Source organism: Amblyomma americanum, chromosome 4 (genome assembly GCF_052857255.1).
Source record: "Amblyomma americanum isolate KBUSLIRL-KWMA chromosome 4, ASM5285725v1, whole genome shotgun sequence".
In the NCBI taxonomy this organism is placed as follows: Eukaryota; Metazoa; Arthropoda; class Arachnida; order Ixodida; family Ixodidae; genus Amblyomma; species Amblyomma americanum.
In genome coordinates, this window is record NC_135500.1 from 209549929 (window position 1) to 209569297 (window position 19369).

The following is a 19369-nucleotide window of genomic DNA, read 5'->3' on the forward strand; positions in this document are numbered from 1 at the left end:
GGGTGTCAATGCACTCAGGGACAGTAACGCTTTCGCATTCCCACACGTAAGCAGTCTTAAGTGTTTCTACCGATTTTTTTTACATTCTGATTTCAATTGTTTAATAAACCTAAAAACTTGTTAATCCACTACATCCACAGCATCCAAGGACTCGATAACAGTTAGTCTTATCAAATGAACTGCAATATTGCTCAGCTTTTACTGTTTCTTTCCCAAACTATCACATAACTCGAATGCAAAAGTTCAGCTGTTAGGTTACTGAGCCTTTCACTTTTCGCGAAAATAATAAAAAAAAGCCACTTCAGTTCACACACCACTCGCCATGCAGAGGATGCTCTGTTGTTTTCTATTTCTGTTTAGTAGAACGAACAGTGCGTCGTTTTGAATTATTTCTTTTCTCTTACTATTTCTTTTTCTTTTTGCAACCTTTCCACGCGCGTGAAAGGCAATAAGTGTTATTTGCAGAGGGATCTGCGAGTCAATCCACCCCTTGCTGTCGTGATGGCTGGAACCGAACCCTCGACTCCCAGACACGACCTGACGATGTTTACTGTAAACGCAGCTTTACATGGACCCGCTAACCGGTTTTCTACCCTAAATACGAACCCTGTCGAAGGCCCAGGTCGTGTAAACGCTGCTATAGCAGGAATCCGCAGTCGGGATGCCACTGCCATGCCACAGAAATTATTGCTGGATACCGGAAAAGAAGTCGCTCGAATTAAGGCGCAAGCGGGCTCGAAGCTAATCGTCTCCCACTGGAGGAACCATCAAACAGAGTAGTATAGTATGAAGCGGCAAATCAACAAGCGCAGCGAACTGACGAAAGAAGAGGACCACGAATCTGCTACAAACAGTGATATCCCCGTCGTTGTCTATGTGTCCATTGAGAATGATCCCTCAGTGAACTCATGCTGCAGACATTGTGCACGACAATCTCGTACGAGAAGCTCAGATCCTGCTCGTCTTGGATACATACATGGGTGCACTAGAATCGTTGAAACAATTGGATCAAAGTCAGAAAAGGAAGAAGTACAGCGTTGAAGGAGTCGCCATGTGCGGGAAATTAGATAACAGTCTGTTGTGCACACCACTTAATTTCCAATGGGAAGGATCTGAGTACGGCGAAATGTGCTTTGCTAAATTTCAGCCCACCGGTTTAATGTTGGTAGCAAGTCGGGAGAAAAACTGGTGTAGTACCTCTCGTCGTTGTGTGGCTCGCTGCTCTTGCGTCGCCCTCTAGTGTTTTTTCTTTTTTCTGAGAAGGAGGGTACAGATCGCAACGTACTTACTGACATGCTTCTAGATAGTGGTCGTCAAAATTTACTTCATCGGCCCATAGAGTATTTTGATTAGACTATAGTTAGGCGTTGGACGTTTCGGTTTAAACCGATAAAAACAAAACGATAAAAGTACTCCGAATCCAGTTTTAGAAACTGTGCTTTAACCGAAAAAGATCAGTATTCTTGGCATGCAAGGCATAGCTATATGGCTGTCGAATACTATAGTTGCACTCAGTCGATTTGAAAATTTACCAAGTCGGAAAGCCAGGGGCATAATAGTGTTGTTGGATAAGCAGGGTTGTTGTGCGATTGGATGCATTGTTCCTCTGCCTCTACAGGCCGGGAAGCATCACCTAGTCGCCTCCTTCTTTCTAAGGACTGTATGTTTGTCATCATCACCTGCTTTTCGTAGTTAGTCGGTTGAGTAGGTTAATCAACTGCAGGAAATTAACACGAAACCGCGAACGGGTGTCACGAAAAAGTATGTTCTCGCTACCGCAACGATTGAGCGGCAGTTACATCGCGGCCTTGAACATGCAGTTCACCTGATTGCCCGAACTCACGCTCAACCCCGCACGACAGCCCAACGATGACATGTCAAACTATAGTTCTTAGAAATAAGTTTCCACTTCCGTCTTTGTCTTCCGGCTTTAACCTGAGTAATTCTTTTTTTGACGGTAGCAATTTCTTCTACAAGCTCATCTCTAAGCGTTAAAAAGTGGTAAATAAATGGTTCAGGATGACAAAAACACCGAGAAAGACTTTTAGTGACTTATGACCGCGCAGATTTGCTACATTAAATGACCGAAGAAAGCATTTCATTCTTGGAAAATAATATTCGCCGAAAAAAAAAACCGAATCTGATCTGTTCGCGCCGCAGGTTCGAATCTTAGTCGCGACAATATTTATTATTTCCTCATTTCTGTATATATTTACGGTTTGCCGAAGGTTACCCTCGAGGTCAAGCTTCACACAAACCGGTGAGCCGGTTTGATCTCGCGAAGAAGTTCTTTAGCACTAAAAATTACGGAGGGTACTTAAGACGGCTTACGTGTTTTGAATGCGAAAGCATTGTCTCACCGCGAGCTGCATTGCGAGGCTCATTAAATATTCCTTCCTTTCTAATGACACGCCCACTAATTAGCACAAAGTCGTAATGAAAAGCATAGACTAGGTTCACCTTTATTCGCCGAGAAGCAGCGTGGTTTTGTGGCCTATGGGTTGCGTGTTTCCCTCGCAGTCTGAAGGTCCTTGGCTCAATTCCTCGCAACTTCGGAAGTTTTATTTTTCTTCTCTGCTGTAGACGTCCCTGTCTTATGGTATGCTGCTGAAGTCATGCGAGAGCATGGTGACGTCCCTGAGCAATTTCGTGCCTTAGACGAGAGACGGTGGACAGCGGCTTTTGTGCTAATAGGACATAAATTCATTTCGCATTAAAAAAAAGCGATATCTTTTTCATGCGATCTTTCTCTCATCCGTGTGCTTGCTGGTCTGGTGATGGCCTTGGTAGTGCGGTTATGGCCGAAAATGGAGCAAGGACTGTTTTCCCACTGTTGCGTAAAGCAGAGGGTAAAACACCCCGAAGAGCACAGTTAGAGCAGGAGGAGGAGGAGGTAAACTTCATTAAAGAAGAGGTCTTTGGCGCGGGCTGGGGTGACATTCCCCTCCCCGCGGTGGGCTCCTCTCCTAGGCCGGACGCCAGGTGGCCGACGACCATGTCGTTCGGCGACTCGGAGTTGAAACTCCGGGTCCGAGCTGAGCAGCACGGCCTCCCACTGCGATTGTGTAGAGAGCTGCAGACTGTTCGACGGCTTGTCTGCAGGGCGTCTAGCGCAGAGTTCAAAAAGCGCGCTAAAGGTGATGGCGATAATGATAGCTGTCGTACGACCATTACAAGAAGTTACAAATTTTACTGAAAACTCCATGTAAAATAAAAGCCATAATTTTTATACGTTAAAATGCTTTGCATTATTAATTTCAGTTGACTGTAATCGTATCTGTTCAGAACATTTCTGTTGTAGAGTGTAGTCGAGACAAGTCAAGACTCTGCTCAGCCACCACTAGCCACCACTGCAACCAGTGCAAGGCGGATTTGTGTATACATCTACCTTGACCAGTGCATACCAGTGCTACAGTGCTCTACCAGTGCTAAGCGCTGTCGTCAGAGACGTGCGTTGCGTGTGTCACTGCTTGTCAACATTTACCCTGGTTACGCCGTTTTATTGACGTAAGCATGCACTTGCCTGCACTTGCTGCATCTGGGAGTCTTTCAGACGGAGCCGATGGGGGCTGAAGAGCGTATTTTACTTTGTAAGGCCTTAAGGTGCATTTTTAGCATTTGTAGTGCATCGCCGTTCGTTGTGAAAACGTCACAAGCCTGTGCCGGCCGTCGGCACTTTATTGTAGCACCTGTACAAGCGCCTTGAGAGTCGGGGCCAACAGAAAGTGTGCCCTTGATTGGAGAACAAGGTAAATACCCGCAGCCGGACGCACGCCCAGAAGAGAAGGCTGCCACGAATGAAGCGCGTCGAAATGCATACGCATTCATAAATGAACCCAGGATATCACGGCACCATCTGCAGCACCCACTGCTGCCGTTAGAGTCAAACACGCTTAGAAGTGCATGGACAGTCGTTACTATCCCGCGATATTAAATGGAGAGACGTCTGAGCGACTCTGCGCAAGCGCCTTGTGTAGACAACAAGCCCAGTGCCCGATCAAGAAAGAAAAAAAGAAAACCTGTCTGTACAACTCGACTTAGACCTTTGGCTATTCGGCCGGAACCGGGATTTCTGTCGGCTTCCAACGTTGTGCAGTTACAACCTGGTGCAGTGCCTCTGGGGAGCTCCTTACCTGTGGCCATTATTGTGCTTTGCGAGCAGCCGCAGGCGTCTGCAAACCTACCCCAGTTACAAGCCCTACCTACTGTGCCTCTTTTGCGGGGAGCCGTAACTGCCAACAACCCTGCAGTTACAAGAGATCCTGCCGAAGAGAGTGATTCAACGCATGGCATATCGACAACTGTTGAAGGCCAGGCCGCGATATCTGGTGTTTCGAGCAGCGAATCATTGGTTCCTACGGAATGCATTGCGCCATGCGGAGACGGTGCAGGCGCGATTGAATTCAGCCCTTTGCCACTGCTTCCGATGCCGCAGCCTTCGTTTTCGTCCGCCTCAGCCACAGCGGTCGGAGTCGAAAAAACTATTCTGCGGTGGCGCCCTGCTTCCCTCAAGGGACCTTACGGCCAAGTAATTAGCCCATCCCAACGTTCTAAAAACGTCGTGCTCGCTATGGAACGCAAAATCGCTCTCACAAAAGAAAAGGTTACATTGTGCCATAAGAAACTTGACACATTAAGGTTGCAATACCTTCGTGCACGGCAGCTTATGAAAAAGCCGGTCTCATACATGCTCAAGTGGCCTGCCTCTAAGCAGTGATTTCTAATGCTGTGTGTTATGTGTCCAAGTGACGTGCAAATTGAGACTTGCAACTTGACGGCTTTAGCAAGCCTCCTAATACTATGAGTGGCCTGCATGTAATGTCATGGCTGCCTTAATGGTGCACTATGCCTAACTTCCGTCAAGCTTCCATGGTACAGGTGATGATACGTAGATCATACTTAGTCTCACAACTTGCTCTCAGAGGAGTGGAAGCTACAAGTGCAAGGTAAATGCTTCCAAGAGTGTACCGCTGTCAAGTGTTGGGGAGCCAGCCATACATGTTGGAAGCCACTGCCTCCACCCACTCCGACGTTGGCAAGTTTGGAGGTAGACGTATGCAAACAGCCAGGTTCTCTCCAGTTTCCAACTTGCCAGAACAGCAGCTACTGTTACATTGTCACAATCCATATGTGCCCATGTTCTGGAAGTGTCCATTAAGTGGAAATGTCCACTTCAGTCTGCACCGATTCATTGAAGCACTACATGCAGAAGTGACAGCTATGTGATGACAGACAACCTGTCTCATTTAAGTCATCTCAACTGCAGGTGCACTTTTCATTGTATCAGGAACTGTAGTGCCGAATTGAATATTACAAATTTATATTAAAGAATTTAAAAAAAACAGGCGGTGGAAGCTTCCAAGCTACTAATGTGATCCGAGATGACGGCGTCAGCATTTGCCATTTTTTGGAGCTGTAGAAAGCACTCAGTTAAAGCCATGCACATTTCTATGTCTCCACTTAGTTCACGCTTCCAGAATATGGGACCGGCCCTCTTTAATGAAAATTGTGTTTTTGAATAAGTTGCTGGACTTCGTTACCTTACCTCGCAGTTTGGTAGTATAGCAGAGGTTCCAAGGCAACTAACTATACTGCAGCAGAATATTTCGGAACTGCTTTAGTAGTAATACAGTAGACTGCTTTAGTTTTTATGATGCATTCATTTTTTTTTTTTTGCTCCCCTTCATTCACTTGAGTAATATTGATTACATGCTGCAAAACATCCAAAAAGCTGCCACTGTTTGGCAATGGTTTTTTCTTTTTTTAACATGAGGCAGGTTAGAAATTCAGTTAGTTGAATGTTCTACGCTGAGCCACAGCTGGAGAGAATGGTGCTTCACTGAACTGTAAGTTGATTTCATCATCTTCAGAGTGCACAAGAAAGATTTTACTTTTGTTATCTATTATGCTTGAAGATTTAATGTCCAGTTAGTTTGGAGGGAGCTCCCTTTATTTGCTTCACACCAAAAAGAAAGAAGGATTAAATGTACGAAGGAATCCCGCCACCATGTTGATGAAAAAAAAAAAAACTAAATGAACCCAAGTGCCGGCACTGCAAATATCGATTCGAAATCTGGTTTTCTTCATCCACTGCAAGCCTCATCCTCACTTTTGTCATCCTCAATAATCACAGTTTCTTCATCCGCTCCTGAAAAGTAGGCCGCATAATAGGAATTAGTAATGTCGTTGTGAACCCATATGTGCTTTCTTTTAGTTACATTATGGCAAGACAGATTGTATAAAACTTTTGCTCAGAACACCTGTTTTTTCAGCACCTAGTACATTAGGTCGCATTTATGACTGTATCGCATTGTATCTATCTGCAAATGTGTTTTCACTTCTGTGCTTGGTGCTATTTACATCCTGTGCATTCATCCAACTTGCGTCCAGTCTAAGGCCACCAGTGTCACTTTGTTGCTGTAAGAAAGGTTGAATTCATACTCTCATGCATCGTTAATGTTACAGTTAGGCGAAATGAAAAGTACTTGTGGAAAGACTATGTACTATCAGCAACGAATGAAACGCGAACAAGAAAACTGAGACGGCAACACAAAAACGTGAATATATTAGTTCCTGGATTTGAAATACACGCGAGGTTGGAAAACATTTCTGATGAAGAGTCTTCACGCCTTCGAAATTAAAATAGTAGGAACTAGTATTTAGCTCCCCCTTGCTAAGAGTGCCGTATCTTGCAGTCCATGGTTCAATTGTCTTGTTCGCGTTTCATTTCTTGCTGATAGTACTTCCCTTTGTTTTTATTGTGGGAGCATTTTCTTGTAGGCAGTTGTGTACACTGCAGTCTTCCGTGATAGGCTATGCTGTTTGCTGTAATAAGGTGGTGTCTTGCTTTATGTGAAAATAGGTCTTTGAAATTTTTAATTTCTCATGACAAAATTCATATTGGCTACAATGTGTTCTTCCTTCAAGCTGCATGTAACAAGAAATCAGTGTTGATTGTAATGCATAGTGGCAGCTAGGATTCTGAAGTTGGCATCCTGAAGTTGAAGTTATTTTAATTTTCCTACCGCTTGATAGAAGCCCAAAAGTGAAACATGAGTTGGTTGGTTTCCACTGCCACTGCTACTGCTATAGGGGTGAGATGAAAAGATAATTTGACCTACTGAACTTGCAGTAAGTTGGTTTTGTTTTTTGGCAAGTGTCTATCAAACACTAGCATGCACCAACACTAAGCTGATGTTAGCTTACGCTGTGAACAAAGTGTTAGTGTTTGCCAAGCAAGAACTTCAACAACTGTTGAAACTTATGTGCTTGTTTCTGTGTGGCCAAATGCCCAGCTCTGCATTTTCAAACTGAAAGTGAAGGTGGTGCTTCATGCAGCCTGTACATATTTATTATTGTGCAAATGGTTTTTGTGTATATTACCTCTTCCCCCTATCCTCTCTCCCTGTCCCCTCACGTCTTTCATTTCATTTCTCCATTTTGCCTACTATCCTTTATTTCCGCATCCCCAGCTCAGGTGTTTCAGTATCAATGGCAGATGCCGGGGCAGATTATTATTATTCTAATAAACCACTTACTACTACTACTTGATGCTGTTATTTAAAAATGCTTCCAGTTTGAGAAATGGCAGAGGTGCTTCAGCTCGTGCTTCTTCATAGGTCCATGCCCAAACTACCGACCACTATATTGTTCAATGAAACCCAAAGAATCTTCTCTCAGCTTAGCGCCTGGCTTGCTCACTCAGATTTTACACACTGGTGACACAAATTATTTTTGCCAACCAGGAACAGGTATAAGCATTTAATTTTTGTTCATTTTTCTTTCCATGTCCTTGCATCAGTTACTTGTATATTCATCTGGCTTCCTTGCCTTCTGGATACTTCATTTATCAAATCAAATCTTCATTTATGCTCACCATGAACATGGGGAATGTAAAAATAAGAACTGCTGTTTTAAGCAGCTTGACGAGTTCCCATTCCCCGTCAAGTACAAGGACAAGAGCGGCGTGTACAATGGAAATAACTAGATACAAAAACAGCCTTTGAGTTACAAAATAAAAAATATGCTCGCACTGTCCTGAACGTGCAGAACTGAATTTAGAGCAAACTACAAAACACTTATGAGTCACTAGCCAGAGTTACATGAGTTAACAAAAGGATATACAGGCAGAGCAAAGGAAAATACAAAACCCAAAACTACAAATATCAATTTATATTATTTACATTACCCATTTTAGAGATACAGAAACATTTTATGTAACTCACTAGCAGAAAGGGTTATTATATCTGTACCCAATTTATGCAAGTTAAGAGCCATATGGCATACATGGTGCCATACCTTAGCTCCATGGAGCCCGTATCCATGGGGCCTGGGCTTCCTTGGGCCCGCACTTGAAACCAAGCTCAGTCGCTACTGCCACCCCCTCCCCCTCCCAACTCCCGGCACAAAAGACTCTCTTGGGCCCCTCCCTAAAAACATTTCTGTCTATGTGCCTCCCTCTAATTTGTAGCCAAAATTGGGGGTGGACCTATGGGCAGCCATTGCAGGAGGTGGTTGTGCAATGCATTGTTCAAAACTTTTGTGAAAAGGTGGCTGTCAAAGCAGTTTGCAATAAACAGTTTCAGTTGCCCCCTCTTTAACTGTGCCATAATTCATGATGTTAGATGCATCTGAGTATGCAAGAGCCTGTAAGGAAGTTCTTCTTGCAGTTCTGTACTCACAATCCACAGCCCAACCAGGTTGAATGCAGGGCAAAGCTCCAGCTTCCCACCCACGTTTTCGAAGTCCACCTGTCTGCTTTTGAAGAAGGGTGCGGTGTGATAATACACCACCAGCTGTGTCTTGTACCTCTGGATGGTGATGCGGGTCTTCTTCTTGTACTTTACATTCTCAGGCCATGGGACAGTGGTGTTGCCTATGGTGAGGAGCTTTCTAGAAAGTAAATTTTTGTTCTCATCTGCAAAGTGTCTTGACGCTGCATTCCACAGGTCTGTAGAATCGCATTGCATGAATATATATCCAACTACCTATCTAAACCCAAAAATCATGTCATGTAACCAAGTTGAGGATGTCTACTACAGAAGCCCTAATAGGAGCATATACTATAGACATGCCGTATAAACGCGTGTAAGGGCCACACCCATGTACGGGCTTCACAAGCTATTTTTCCCGAAGGAAATATTAAAAAAAAGAAGGTGTTCGTAAGGGCTGTAGTTTTCCCACGACCCTCGCGGGAATAGCCTTCGAAATGCACGCGTCGTGGCCTCCGCGATCGGCTCCGGCTGCGAGCAGTGGGGCGCTTGATCGTGGAGGCCACGCACGTGCACCGGAGCTTTGAGACGCCGCCCACGAATGGCACCCAAGGCTGCGAGTCATCATCATCATCATCGTAAACAACTTCGCCACGAGCTCGGCATTGGCATCACCAGCTCCAGCTTTTTGTGGCTGTCAATAGCATGCGGTAGTGCGTTAGTTCGCGGTAGTTTTGGCTTTCTTGTGCTGCGCCGAGCATTTGCTGTCGAACACGGCAAGCGTGCGGCAGGCGGGAAATTCGACGTGCCGAGAAGTATGTCCGATGGCGCAACCATAAGGATGCATTGAGGAACACAAGCTACGAAAAGTGCGCTTTCCGAGGCAAGCCGTACAAATTTCCCGAACTGGAAGAAGAGCTGCTCTGCTATAAGATGGAAGTGCGGAACAACAGCTACGTGTTGACAGCGGACATGCGATAAAACTGAATAAGCATTTTAGCAACTCTTTACAACCAATGCAGCACACTTGTTCCAGGACTGCGAATGATCATAACGGCGTAACTACGTCCACTGCAGAATTAAGACTTCCCTCATATCCCTTCAGATACCCCTCTCTCCTGTGCCAGCGGTGACCAACTTATCCCAACAAACTTCCTATATTATAATCTCTTCCACCTGCCTTAGTCCTTGCCATCCCTTGCTCGATCCGCTTGCCTTCTTGCAGAGTTGAACATGATTTCTGCTTTCTGCATATTAATGGACTGTGAATCACAGCACTCCTGATTCGGCACGTAGAAGCACTACTCGGTGCACCTTTCTTGTATGTGACTGGTAATTCTTCTGGCGATTGCCTCAAAACTGGCCAGTAAATTTTCAACCACTTCATTTTCAACAGCGATAATCCGCAAGTATTTTCTTTATGATCTCTGCAGAACAACAACTTCACTTACTTGTGGTCACAATCCGTCAGTTCAAAAGTTCCGAATAGGACAATCCTCTCTCCAACACCAAGTTCTGGCACAATTGTTGTTGTGAAGGGCTTTTCCTGAAACGTTCATGTGCAGAATATTGTCATGTGTACCTGTAAAGCACGCTGCTTCTACGGGCATTCATTTATTGTTCTACTGAACGGGTGTATTGTTTACCACGTGAAAAGCTTTAGAAATGCTGCTTGATCTATCCAAAGCTGTGAGAGATATTTATTTCATCTGTCTTCAGTTGCAAAGGCTGGTCTTTTACTTCTGTCTTTTGGTTTCTTGAGAAATTAAAAAGTTCCGCCTTTTGTGGCTTCTTGTAAATTTTTAAAAGCATTTCGAAGTTGTGTCGTGTCACAATTACAGTTGAGACCATGTGCACTTTTGATGAATGTCAACCTGTAGCAGTACAAACTTTGGAGTGCATCACACTCTCAAACTGTTCACGTGTTCTCATTTTACAACATCACAGTGATCACTCAAACACATAACGCTATTATTGCATTGCTATGGTCCTACTCATGTCTAATATTCGTGCCACACGGACAAATTTAATGCCATTCAGCGCCTACCACCTTAAGTTTTAACGCCATTCATATGGTGCCACATGGTCAGCTTTAATGGCATTATCCTTACTGCCATTTGCAATCTACTGAGTTATCCACAGCTCATTCGCCCGAGGAATGCGTACTCTCGTCCCCTTTCCACACGCAGAAAAACATGCAATTTTTTAATCAACAAGTCCCCATCGAGCAGCAAATGATTCCTTCATAACTTTCAGTAGGAAGAGGCACCTCTTCTGCATTCACGTTGCCAAAGGCGGCATTATTACCAGCACTTCTGACAGATAATCTCAGCTTGTGCGCTCGCACGTGAGTTCATGACTACTTTTTCCAAGCAAGAACAGCGGCATTGTCCGCAAAATATTTATATTTCATATGAACAACACTGACAAGATATTATGTTCCTTAGCACTGTTTATCGCGGGGAAAATTTTGGCTCCCTTGCAGGCATTATGATCACTGTGACTTTTGTATAATGACGTTAAATTTGGAATTTGGAGATGGAGCACCGAATTCGAAAATGATGACATTAACAAGCTTAAGACCTTAAGCATGTACTGTTATTAAGTGCGCACTTGGGGCATGTGTACAAGAGAGAACTCAACTTTCCTTAGCCTGCATGGCTGGATGATTAGAAAGACCTAGTGAGTGTGATATGCACATATTTTACACGTCAGCGAAGACCTCTTACCAGTCGGCAAGGCTGATGCAGTGCCATCACCTCTAAACCTTCTGTGGATGATATCTGGGTTTCAGTCAACTGTTCAAAAATGCTCACTTTTGCCAGTTCGGTTTCATTCACGCTGATCTGCAATGAGAAATGAAACGGCGATGCTTAGTTCAGGGTCACTAGGCATGTTTGGTGCCTTTTGCATAATTTAATCAGCTAAAGGGTAAAAGGAAGATTGTAAAATTCTCATCATTTTTTTTTTCATTATAGCTGCGTCTGCTGCATGGTGGCACAATTCATGTTAGCCTCAAAATAAGTAAATGAATCATAAACAAACAGTCTGAGGCAAAAATCATTCGGGGTGGTACAGTGTGGGGGCCAATACGCGTAGCTCACAGTTTTTCCCCTGCTTCTCGAAAGGGAGGCGCTGCCGAACTCCCGACTGCTATGGAGAGTCCTTGTAAGTCTATGAAACCTTCGAACATTCTTCTTGACGACGCTTGCTTTTACTTGCCGCGAACACAAGCTCCGTCTGTGAAATAAATATCATACCTTAACGCTGGAGGCCCTCTGGCGGACGTTGAAGCTGTACGTGTGCAGCTCCTCTGGCTTGAAGGTCTTCCGGTCCACCTCGTACTGCACCAGCTTTTTGTTGCTGTCCAGGTGGTGCAGCACGAGCGCCAGATCCGGCTCCGGCTGGTCGTACCGATCCTTGTCTGAAGTCGCGTTGTAGTCCTTGAACTCCACCGCGAAGACCACCTGCTCCCCTTTGATGAAGTTAACCCGCGCCCTGCCGAGGGAACGTGGCTTGTGGCACAGAGCATATAAACTGAGTGCTAGTCGACAGGGCAGCGTATAGGACCATTCTTGAGGTTGCATATAAGAGCAAGACCATTGCATTATGCAGGCGAACCTCAGCATTGCGATTACGAAGAAAAACCAAACATTTGTTCAAATTGTGCTGAGTGTAACGCGTAATCGCACATGAAAATGCGTCAGCGCGTGCTGCTTTTCCAGGTGATTTTGCAAAGGGAGTTCCTGCAGCTGGCTACTTGTTGAAGCCAGGAGCCATGTTAACCTGCGCAGAGCAACCCATCTAGCCGCTTAGCGGCGAAAACGCCGAGGAGCCGGCGGATGCAGTCCGCCAGCACCCTGGGGTCATCCTCCCGTTGGGGACATAGAGCAGCCAGCCGCCGGGGCGGCTGATGCAACAGCATCGTGGTATCAGATATCCCGGCTGGAACCCTGGGGCGTCCTAGGTTACCGCCGACGGTATAAAGAGTATAAAAGTGAGATCAAGAAAGTGAGGAGAGTAGCAGGGAGACGCAGTAACGAGTCTTTGCCGATTGTCACCGAGCGCTCCCCGTCTCGAGAAGCCGTAACTATGTTGTAGAATGGCTATAATGATCTAGACTCCCGTGCTGAACTCATTTCAGAAGTGTTATTCAACCTCGCTTGTGTTTTCACTCCAGGAGCTAATATGCTGGTGTTTTTTTTTTGTTGTTGGCACCTCAGTTTTCTCATTCGCGTTTCATTCGTTGCTGGTAGTACATGAAGCTGTTTTCGTTTGTGCCACTTTTTTTTTTTTGGCTGGGCTGCCCCTGTGTGCACACCGCGCCAACTGCCCAGCTCGACCGCATTGGGATTGAAGTCGCTACGGTGATGACCCTTCCCCGACGTCACAACAGCGCCACGCCTTTTTGCACCTTTGCTGCTACTCGGCACTGATGGACAGATCTCCAGTGGTCTCGGACGTGCATCGGCAGAGCGATTACTTTATAGTCTGAACTTCCAATAAAGGCAAGGGATAACGTCTGTTCGAAGCCCGAATACGGTCCTGAGCCCGCTTCCGGGTGATGTCTTTCGGCGTTTCACTTCGGACACTTTCAAGCCCTGTAGCAGACATATGCGGGACATGCACACGATGCCCACCCTAATTGTCGCATTGATGTCCCTGCTATAGTATGTTGGTGTGTTGTCTGGGGCGTCTTTTTTAGCTGATAGCCCCTTTTCCTCGCAACGCCAAGTTCGCCTCAGCACGAGTGCCCGAAAGTCCATTTAGGGCCAGGACGTTGCAATTACGGACCACACTATCATGATGAGGCTACGTAAATCCGTCAGGTCAGACGACTGCAAGGCTCATCCCGCACGCACATAAGCACAGCCACCACTACCGTAATGCCCAAACCCCACAGGAAAGAGTGGTCCTTCTAAAGAAAGAACGATATATACTAAGGTTCGGAAAAGCGCACGAGAGAGCAGCATTGCACCACTCGTCACCGCATCGTAAAATTTTTTTGCCTAGCTTCACTAACAACGAAGATATCGGCGAGGAAAAATTATGCTCCCCTCTTCTCTTTTTTAACTCGTACGCGCGAACGCTCCATGAAAAAAAAATAAAGAAAACGAGTTGGAACTGCCCTGTCCCGCTCACGTCAGTTGGTCACGCCCAGTCAGTATGCTCACCCAGATTCCCCGCTGGGTGATCAGTTACACGATAGCTTGCACGTGGGATCATACCAGCTGGATCACTGCTACGGCGGCCATGTTTACGAACCGCTTGGCTGCCGCGCGTGCTTCGAGACGCGGATAGAATGAGGTGTTTCGTGCTACGAGCGGCTCCTTCACTCTTTTTGGTGGAAATGCCTCCTCTTCCTAATGTGCAATAGGGCTGAAAATCGCAGCTGATCGTATCAGTGCATGTTCGGTGCGAGGATAAGGTTCGGCAGGGCGAGAACGTCGGCCCCGCACGACTGGAAGCAGAGAAGAGCGCGGTCGTTAGCCTGTTTGCGGACATTGCGGGGTGGGAAAGATGGAGGGCAGAGGGAGAAAGGGACAGCAGAGGATGAAATGGCTAGATGGCCCCACCGATGCATACGGGAAACAGTGGAGGACCGGACGGCCTTGTGTGCTGTGTTACATAGGGTCACGAAGAGTCGAACGCGATTTAACGACTGGACGACGACGACGCGGCAACGTTGTCAGCCGCTTTGCGATCCTCGATTGAAAGCGCACAATCGCTATAATGACACATTACCTTCGTTAGTGCGTTGGTGAGAACGCAGCTCTAGGAAGATGAAGTTGAACTCTAGAGCCTAGAGCTGAAAGCAAAAATCCAGGGGGGCACTTTGTTGACCTAAAGTGCGGTGAGGCGAAAGCCTTTAGCGCGGTGTTGCTGCTTGTGTTGCTAATGTGTGGTGAAGATGCTGATTAAAGACTACAAAGAGCGTTTAGGCGGCATCCTTCCGGGTCGGCGTTCAGGAGGCGTCTGGCAAGATTGCCTGCGGAGCGCTCCTCTCGAACGATGGTGACGCCACTCAATGACGTCTCACGCTCATCAGCCACATTGCTTTATCATTTTCTTTGCGATGCCACCACACTTATCTCGATTGATCGCGGCTGCGCGTAGCTGCTTCAGACTGTTGTAGTTGCTTTGGTGCCTTGTCTCGGTGACGTTATTTAGCTGCTGGATGTAACGGACGCCGGACACATCCATGGCCGCGTTTATGAGCCATTAAAGGCTTTTGCCTTAAAACTTTTTCTTTACTTTTAAGCCCTTTGTAACTTTGCAGCATTGTAGCTCTTTGTTGGGTGAACTTATCTCGGGGCGTTATTACTGTAGCACTGTCAGTAAATGTAAGTTCATTTTCCGCTGCTAAAACACAGTGCACAGAAACGTCGATTTCTCCTATCAGCTGTGGCGGCATGAAGAAGATCGCCTCGATACGGAACGAGGCACGGTTCGATCGGTGTCCGGCCCGCCCCGTCGGCCTCGGCATGCTGTATCCGGGCCTTAGCTCGCCGCTCTTCACTGCGTAATGCATCACTGTGCGCTGGCGTCGTGCGAAATCTCCATACTTGGGCTATACCCAAGGAGGATCGGCTTAATCGGGATTTGTTTCCTCGAGATACCTAGGTGGCCACTATTTTAACGCAAAACACCCAGGTTAATCAGAGACGCTTTCCTTGTGTCTCCATTATCACGTACCCGACAGTGGTAGTAGTATTAGTGGTTTTATTAAAATAATAGTAAAAGGGAAGGAAAATATTTTTGCTAGCCTCGGCATCTGTCATCGATACTGAAGCAACTGAGCTGAGGCAGCGGAAGTAAAGGATAGCAGGCAGAATGGAGAAATGAAACGAAAGAGGTGAAGGGACAGGGAGAGAGGATCTACCTGACAGTCGAAATCGCAAATTTACCTGTTATGAAGTGGTGAGCACATACTCGATGGTAACTGTTCTCGTGGTCGAAGTTGTCACCTTTAAAGAACTCTGGACACCAAATTTTTCCTTGCGTGTTTTCTTTCAAAAAATGCGTTAGACATTCGTATGTGGTATTCGTGTACGACCTCTGAATAATTTATCGTTGGATTTCTTCTTGACGCTGTTTCGGTTTCGGTTTCATCGATCGAACAACGACTGTGACGTCAAGTTGGTGTTTAGGTCACGATTCACTAGAAAAACTAATATAATCACTGACAGGTGATTTTTTCTCATCCCAGGTGTCGAAAGAGGCTGGATTAGGTGTTGTAGTGAATTAAAGCTACCTATGAGCGAAAATACTAGTTTTCCTAGTGGATCACGTGACGAAAACATCAATTTGACGTCACAGTTGTTGGTCGGTCGATGAAACCAAAACCGAAACAAGCATGAGAGAAGAAATTCAATAATAAATTATTTAGCGTTTGTAGACAAATAACGCCCGGTAATTTGTGTATTCTAATGTCTAACTCATCGTTTGACAGACCAAAACGCGCAAGAAAATTCGAGATCACTGCGGTAACCCGCCCTCTAGCTATTGCCCCTATTTGCCTGAGAATTTGTGCAATTCGTCGAATTCCCACCACGCTTCGTTCCAAACTCAAATTTGGCGCCGCGCGTTGGCTCCGCCCACACGACCGGTCACTTGGTACAACACTTCTGGAGTTTCAAATTTGGCGCCACTTTTGCGCTGGCCATTGCCACTTTTCGCACACTTTTGGCTCTAATTAATTAACTATTCATCCGATCGTCACCAAATAACTTGCGCCGCATCCTCACATCATCCTCATTCGATTATAATCACCTTTTAGACGTTCTCTCTTTCTAGTTCCCCACAATGGTTGCAGACACATTTTGATGACACGAAACCGCCGACATAGCCTAGTAAAGCTTTCGGTTTAATAAAATTAGGTGTCTAAGCTCAGCGCGCCTTCGTTCGCTTGCACAAGGAGGCTACCGCTTCGCTTGGACCGCCTAAATATCGCGCACATTGCCATACTGAAATGATACGGAATGCATACTGCGGGAACTGATGGTTCATAAACATAGCAATAGCATACCCCAGAATGCCTTCCAAAGACGTCAGTGCAAGCCATGTGTAGGATGCGGGTAGCAATTCTTAAAAATTATTTGTAACTTACAGGGTCCGCGCAGAGCTTTTAAGTTTGTCTCGAATGCTCACAAAGACCACCTTTACAGATTTGTTGCGTTAGATAATGACCAAAATCCTTTTATGGGCCCATTGACTTCTGCGGTAGTGCATTCTACGTGTCACGTATGCGGTGCTTATAACTCTTTTTGTTGTGCATAATGTTTCGATCTGTACATTACGTTTATCTAAGGTCAAAAATTGCCGCACGGCCACAAAGGACCATTGATGGAGATATCACCGCAAAGAGCCAAGGGCATAGCACGGAAAGAAAGCAATAGCAGAAGAAACAATGGCATGCACACAGTGCAACGAAGACAATGCTTTCTTACCCGCCTGGCCTCCATGAGAGCTTAATCTCTAAGAAGAGGTTGGTGTCGTACACACGAGTGTCCGCGCTGTTCATGTGTGTAGGGTCCTACAAGTGAACAAAAATTAACCATAAGTACTTTCAAAGGTTTCATTTGGTTTGTCAATGTTATGTGAATCTTTTGTAATTTTTTTACTTTTTGTAGAAGCAAAGTGCTGAAAACTGTTGAAAGCGGCATGGGCAAGAAATCCATTATCGCCGAATTTTCTGCCTGTGTTATATTGAGTGGATGCAGTGGAAACTCGCGGTGCGGAGTGGGCTCAGATGCCAGCGACGTCTGCTGGTGAGCAAGAGGTCATAGGCTGAACACATTAGAATTGCGACAGTTTCAGAAAATCATGCAGAAACGCGCTTCTGCGCGGATTTTGTGCGTGCTACAAATGTCCAGGGGGTCAAAATTAACGCGGAGCCCTCTGCTGATTGGTTTCTCATTGTGCATCATGCGCATTTTGGAGGAAAATGAACAGGATATTACAGTTACTAAAAACAAAACATTGCCTATCACAGCGATGCTCAAACAAATGGCAGCAGAAGTTGGGGCAAGTACAACCAGGCGCAGGCTATAATAGGGTGGGCGCTCTATAAATTTTTGCTGAAAAGGCGAGAAGGAACATCGCGTGAAGTTCACAGCCCAGCGTGCAGCCTGAGTTAGAAATATATGACCCATCAGGTTTTTTTTTTTTTTTTTCGGGCTGGAGCAGTGTGGCGCGTATTGGGCCTCCTGCACTCCTTATTCCTCAATGGGTAGGTGAACGCTGGTCATCGCCGCTTGGTGCTAGCTAGCCCCACTGCACGACTTAGAAGCAAACCCTGGGGTCGATTACATTTTTTGAAAGATGTTCATGCAAGCTTTTGTTGCTCGTGGCGAGATTGCATCAACGAATTTCGGCAGGGCAGTTTACCAGAACATGCAGGGCCCGTTTGTCTGGTCAAGGCACCTATCCTAACCCGTTCGAGGGACTGCGTATTTCCCTCTTGTAGTGCAGAGAATCGGTTCGTTCAGTGGGTCGGTGAGGAGCAAAGAACGAAAGATAGCTTGTGCAAAATAAGGAAGAAAGAAAAGAGAGAAAGTTTGGAAGAACGTTGAGGCGTGTCAGTATCTCAAGGTGCACTATAAAAATGGTCTATAGACAATCTATAGACTTGTTATAGACTCTATTGCCTTCCTATAGATATTTCTTTTTCTCTACTCATAGTTTATAGACAGTCTGCATAGACAAAAGTCTCCCAAAGTGTGTGACCATAAATATATAGATTGTCTATAGACTGTTTATAGGATTTGTAAAGTCTAGACTTTATAGACAGAAGTCTATGGACACTCTTCAGACTGGCTAAAAGAAGTTTTTGTAAGGGCAAGGAGAACGTTCGCTCACCGGGTTGATGATGTGCACCCCGGTAGCCCTGCGCGCGGGTCTCATCACGCGGCGGGCCCTCCTCTGCGCCTGGGTCTCGGGCTTGTCCAGTTGCAGCTCTTCTTTCCAGTGGCGGCTCAGCGTGTACACGGGGAAGTCATCCTCGACGTCCGACTCGTGGTCGGTGTAGTCCTTCGGGAAGAATTCGTCCATCGTCGTGCCGCTGCGTTAGCTGCCGCTCCCTGCTCCGGTTCCCTTCGAGCGTTCGGCTCTCCTCTCGTCGAAGGCGCGACGGCCGTCCGCTCACCTCCCCGTAGGGCCCCGGGCGCCTGGACCCCCCGCCTGATTTTACAGACCTCCGGCTGGGCCGCAGGTTGCCGACGTGGCCTTCCTCTTACGCCGCTTTTCGAAAGCTCTGTTGTTGGTGTCTCTGCAGCCTGTAGCCTCCGGTGCCCGCGGGTTGTGAGCGAACTTGCCGACGACGACCTACCTCGCGCGTAGCTGGCGTCCGACTGCGGTGCTGGCACTGGCGATAGCTGAATGTTCGGAGTGATTCTTTGCATAGCAGCCTTGATGGAAGTTTCGGGCTCCTCCCTTCCATCACGCGCAGTCAGGCGCGGAGGAGGTGAACCTAGCGCGAGAACGGAGCTACTGTAGGAATCCTTTCACATTTTGCCGTGAGCTATGGGAAGAATGCACCCCTGTTGTATGGACGAGCCCAGACAAGTGCCGGTAATTTATTAGCGTCGGAAAATCGCTTCACGCCAGTAACCTATTAGGCCAACTGTCAGTGTTGTCTGCGAGTCTTTAGTTCTCTC

At 46.3% G+C, this 19369-nt stretch overlaps 1 protein-coding gene across 1 annotated transcript; it reads right to left on the reverse strand.

Annotated features, from left to right (window-relative positions):
- Positions 1–5923: 5923 nt before the first annotated feature.
- LOC144129226 (uncharacterized) lies at positions 5924–19076 on the reverse strand. The gene is made up of 7 exons (XM_077663220.1): positions 18573–19076; positions 17162–17247; positions 11972–12209; positions 11441–11557; positions 10163–10257; positions 8682–8892; positions 5924–6148 (listed from the first exon to the last, which is right to left on the reverse strand). The coding sequence occupies exons 1-7, from the start codon at positions 18762–18764 to the stop codon at positions 6128–6130; spliced, it is 960 nt and encodes a 319-aa protein (XP_077519346.1). The 5' UTR covers positions 18765–19076; the 3' UTR covers positions 5924–6127.
- Between the last annotated feature and the right edge of the window lie 293 nt (positions 19077–19369).

Bases quoted from the DNA above. Each gene is read 5' to 3' on its own strand.
- LOC144129226 (XM_077663220.1), bottom strand. From the start codon at position 18,764: ATGGACGAATTCTTCCCGAAGGACTACACCGACCACGAGTCGGACGTC. The intron at 10,258-11,440 runs GTAAGAGGTCTT...TGAACGTTTCAG, and splicing joins TGCATCAGCCTTGCCGACTG to GAAAAGCCCTTCACAACAAC. The intron at 8,893-10,162 runs GTAAGTGAAGTT...TTTACTTTCTAG, and splicing joins CTGACGGATTGTGACCACAA to AAAGCTCCTCACCATAGGCA.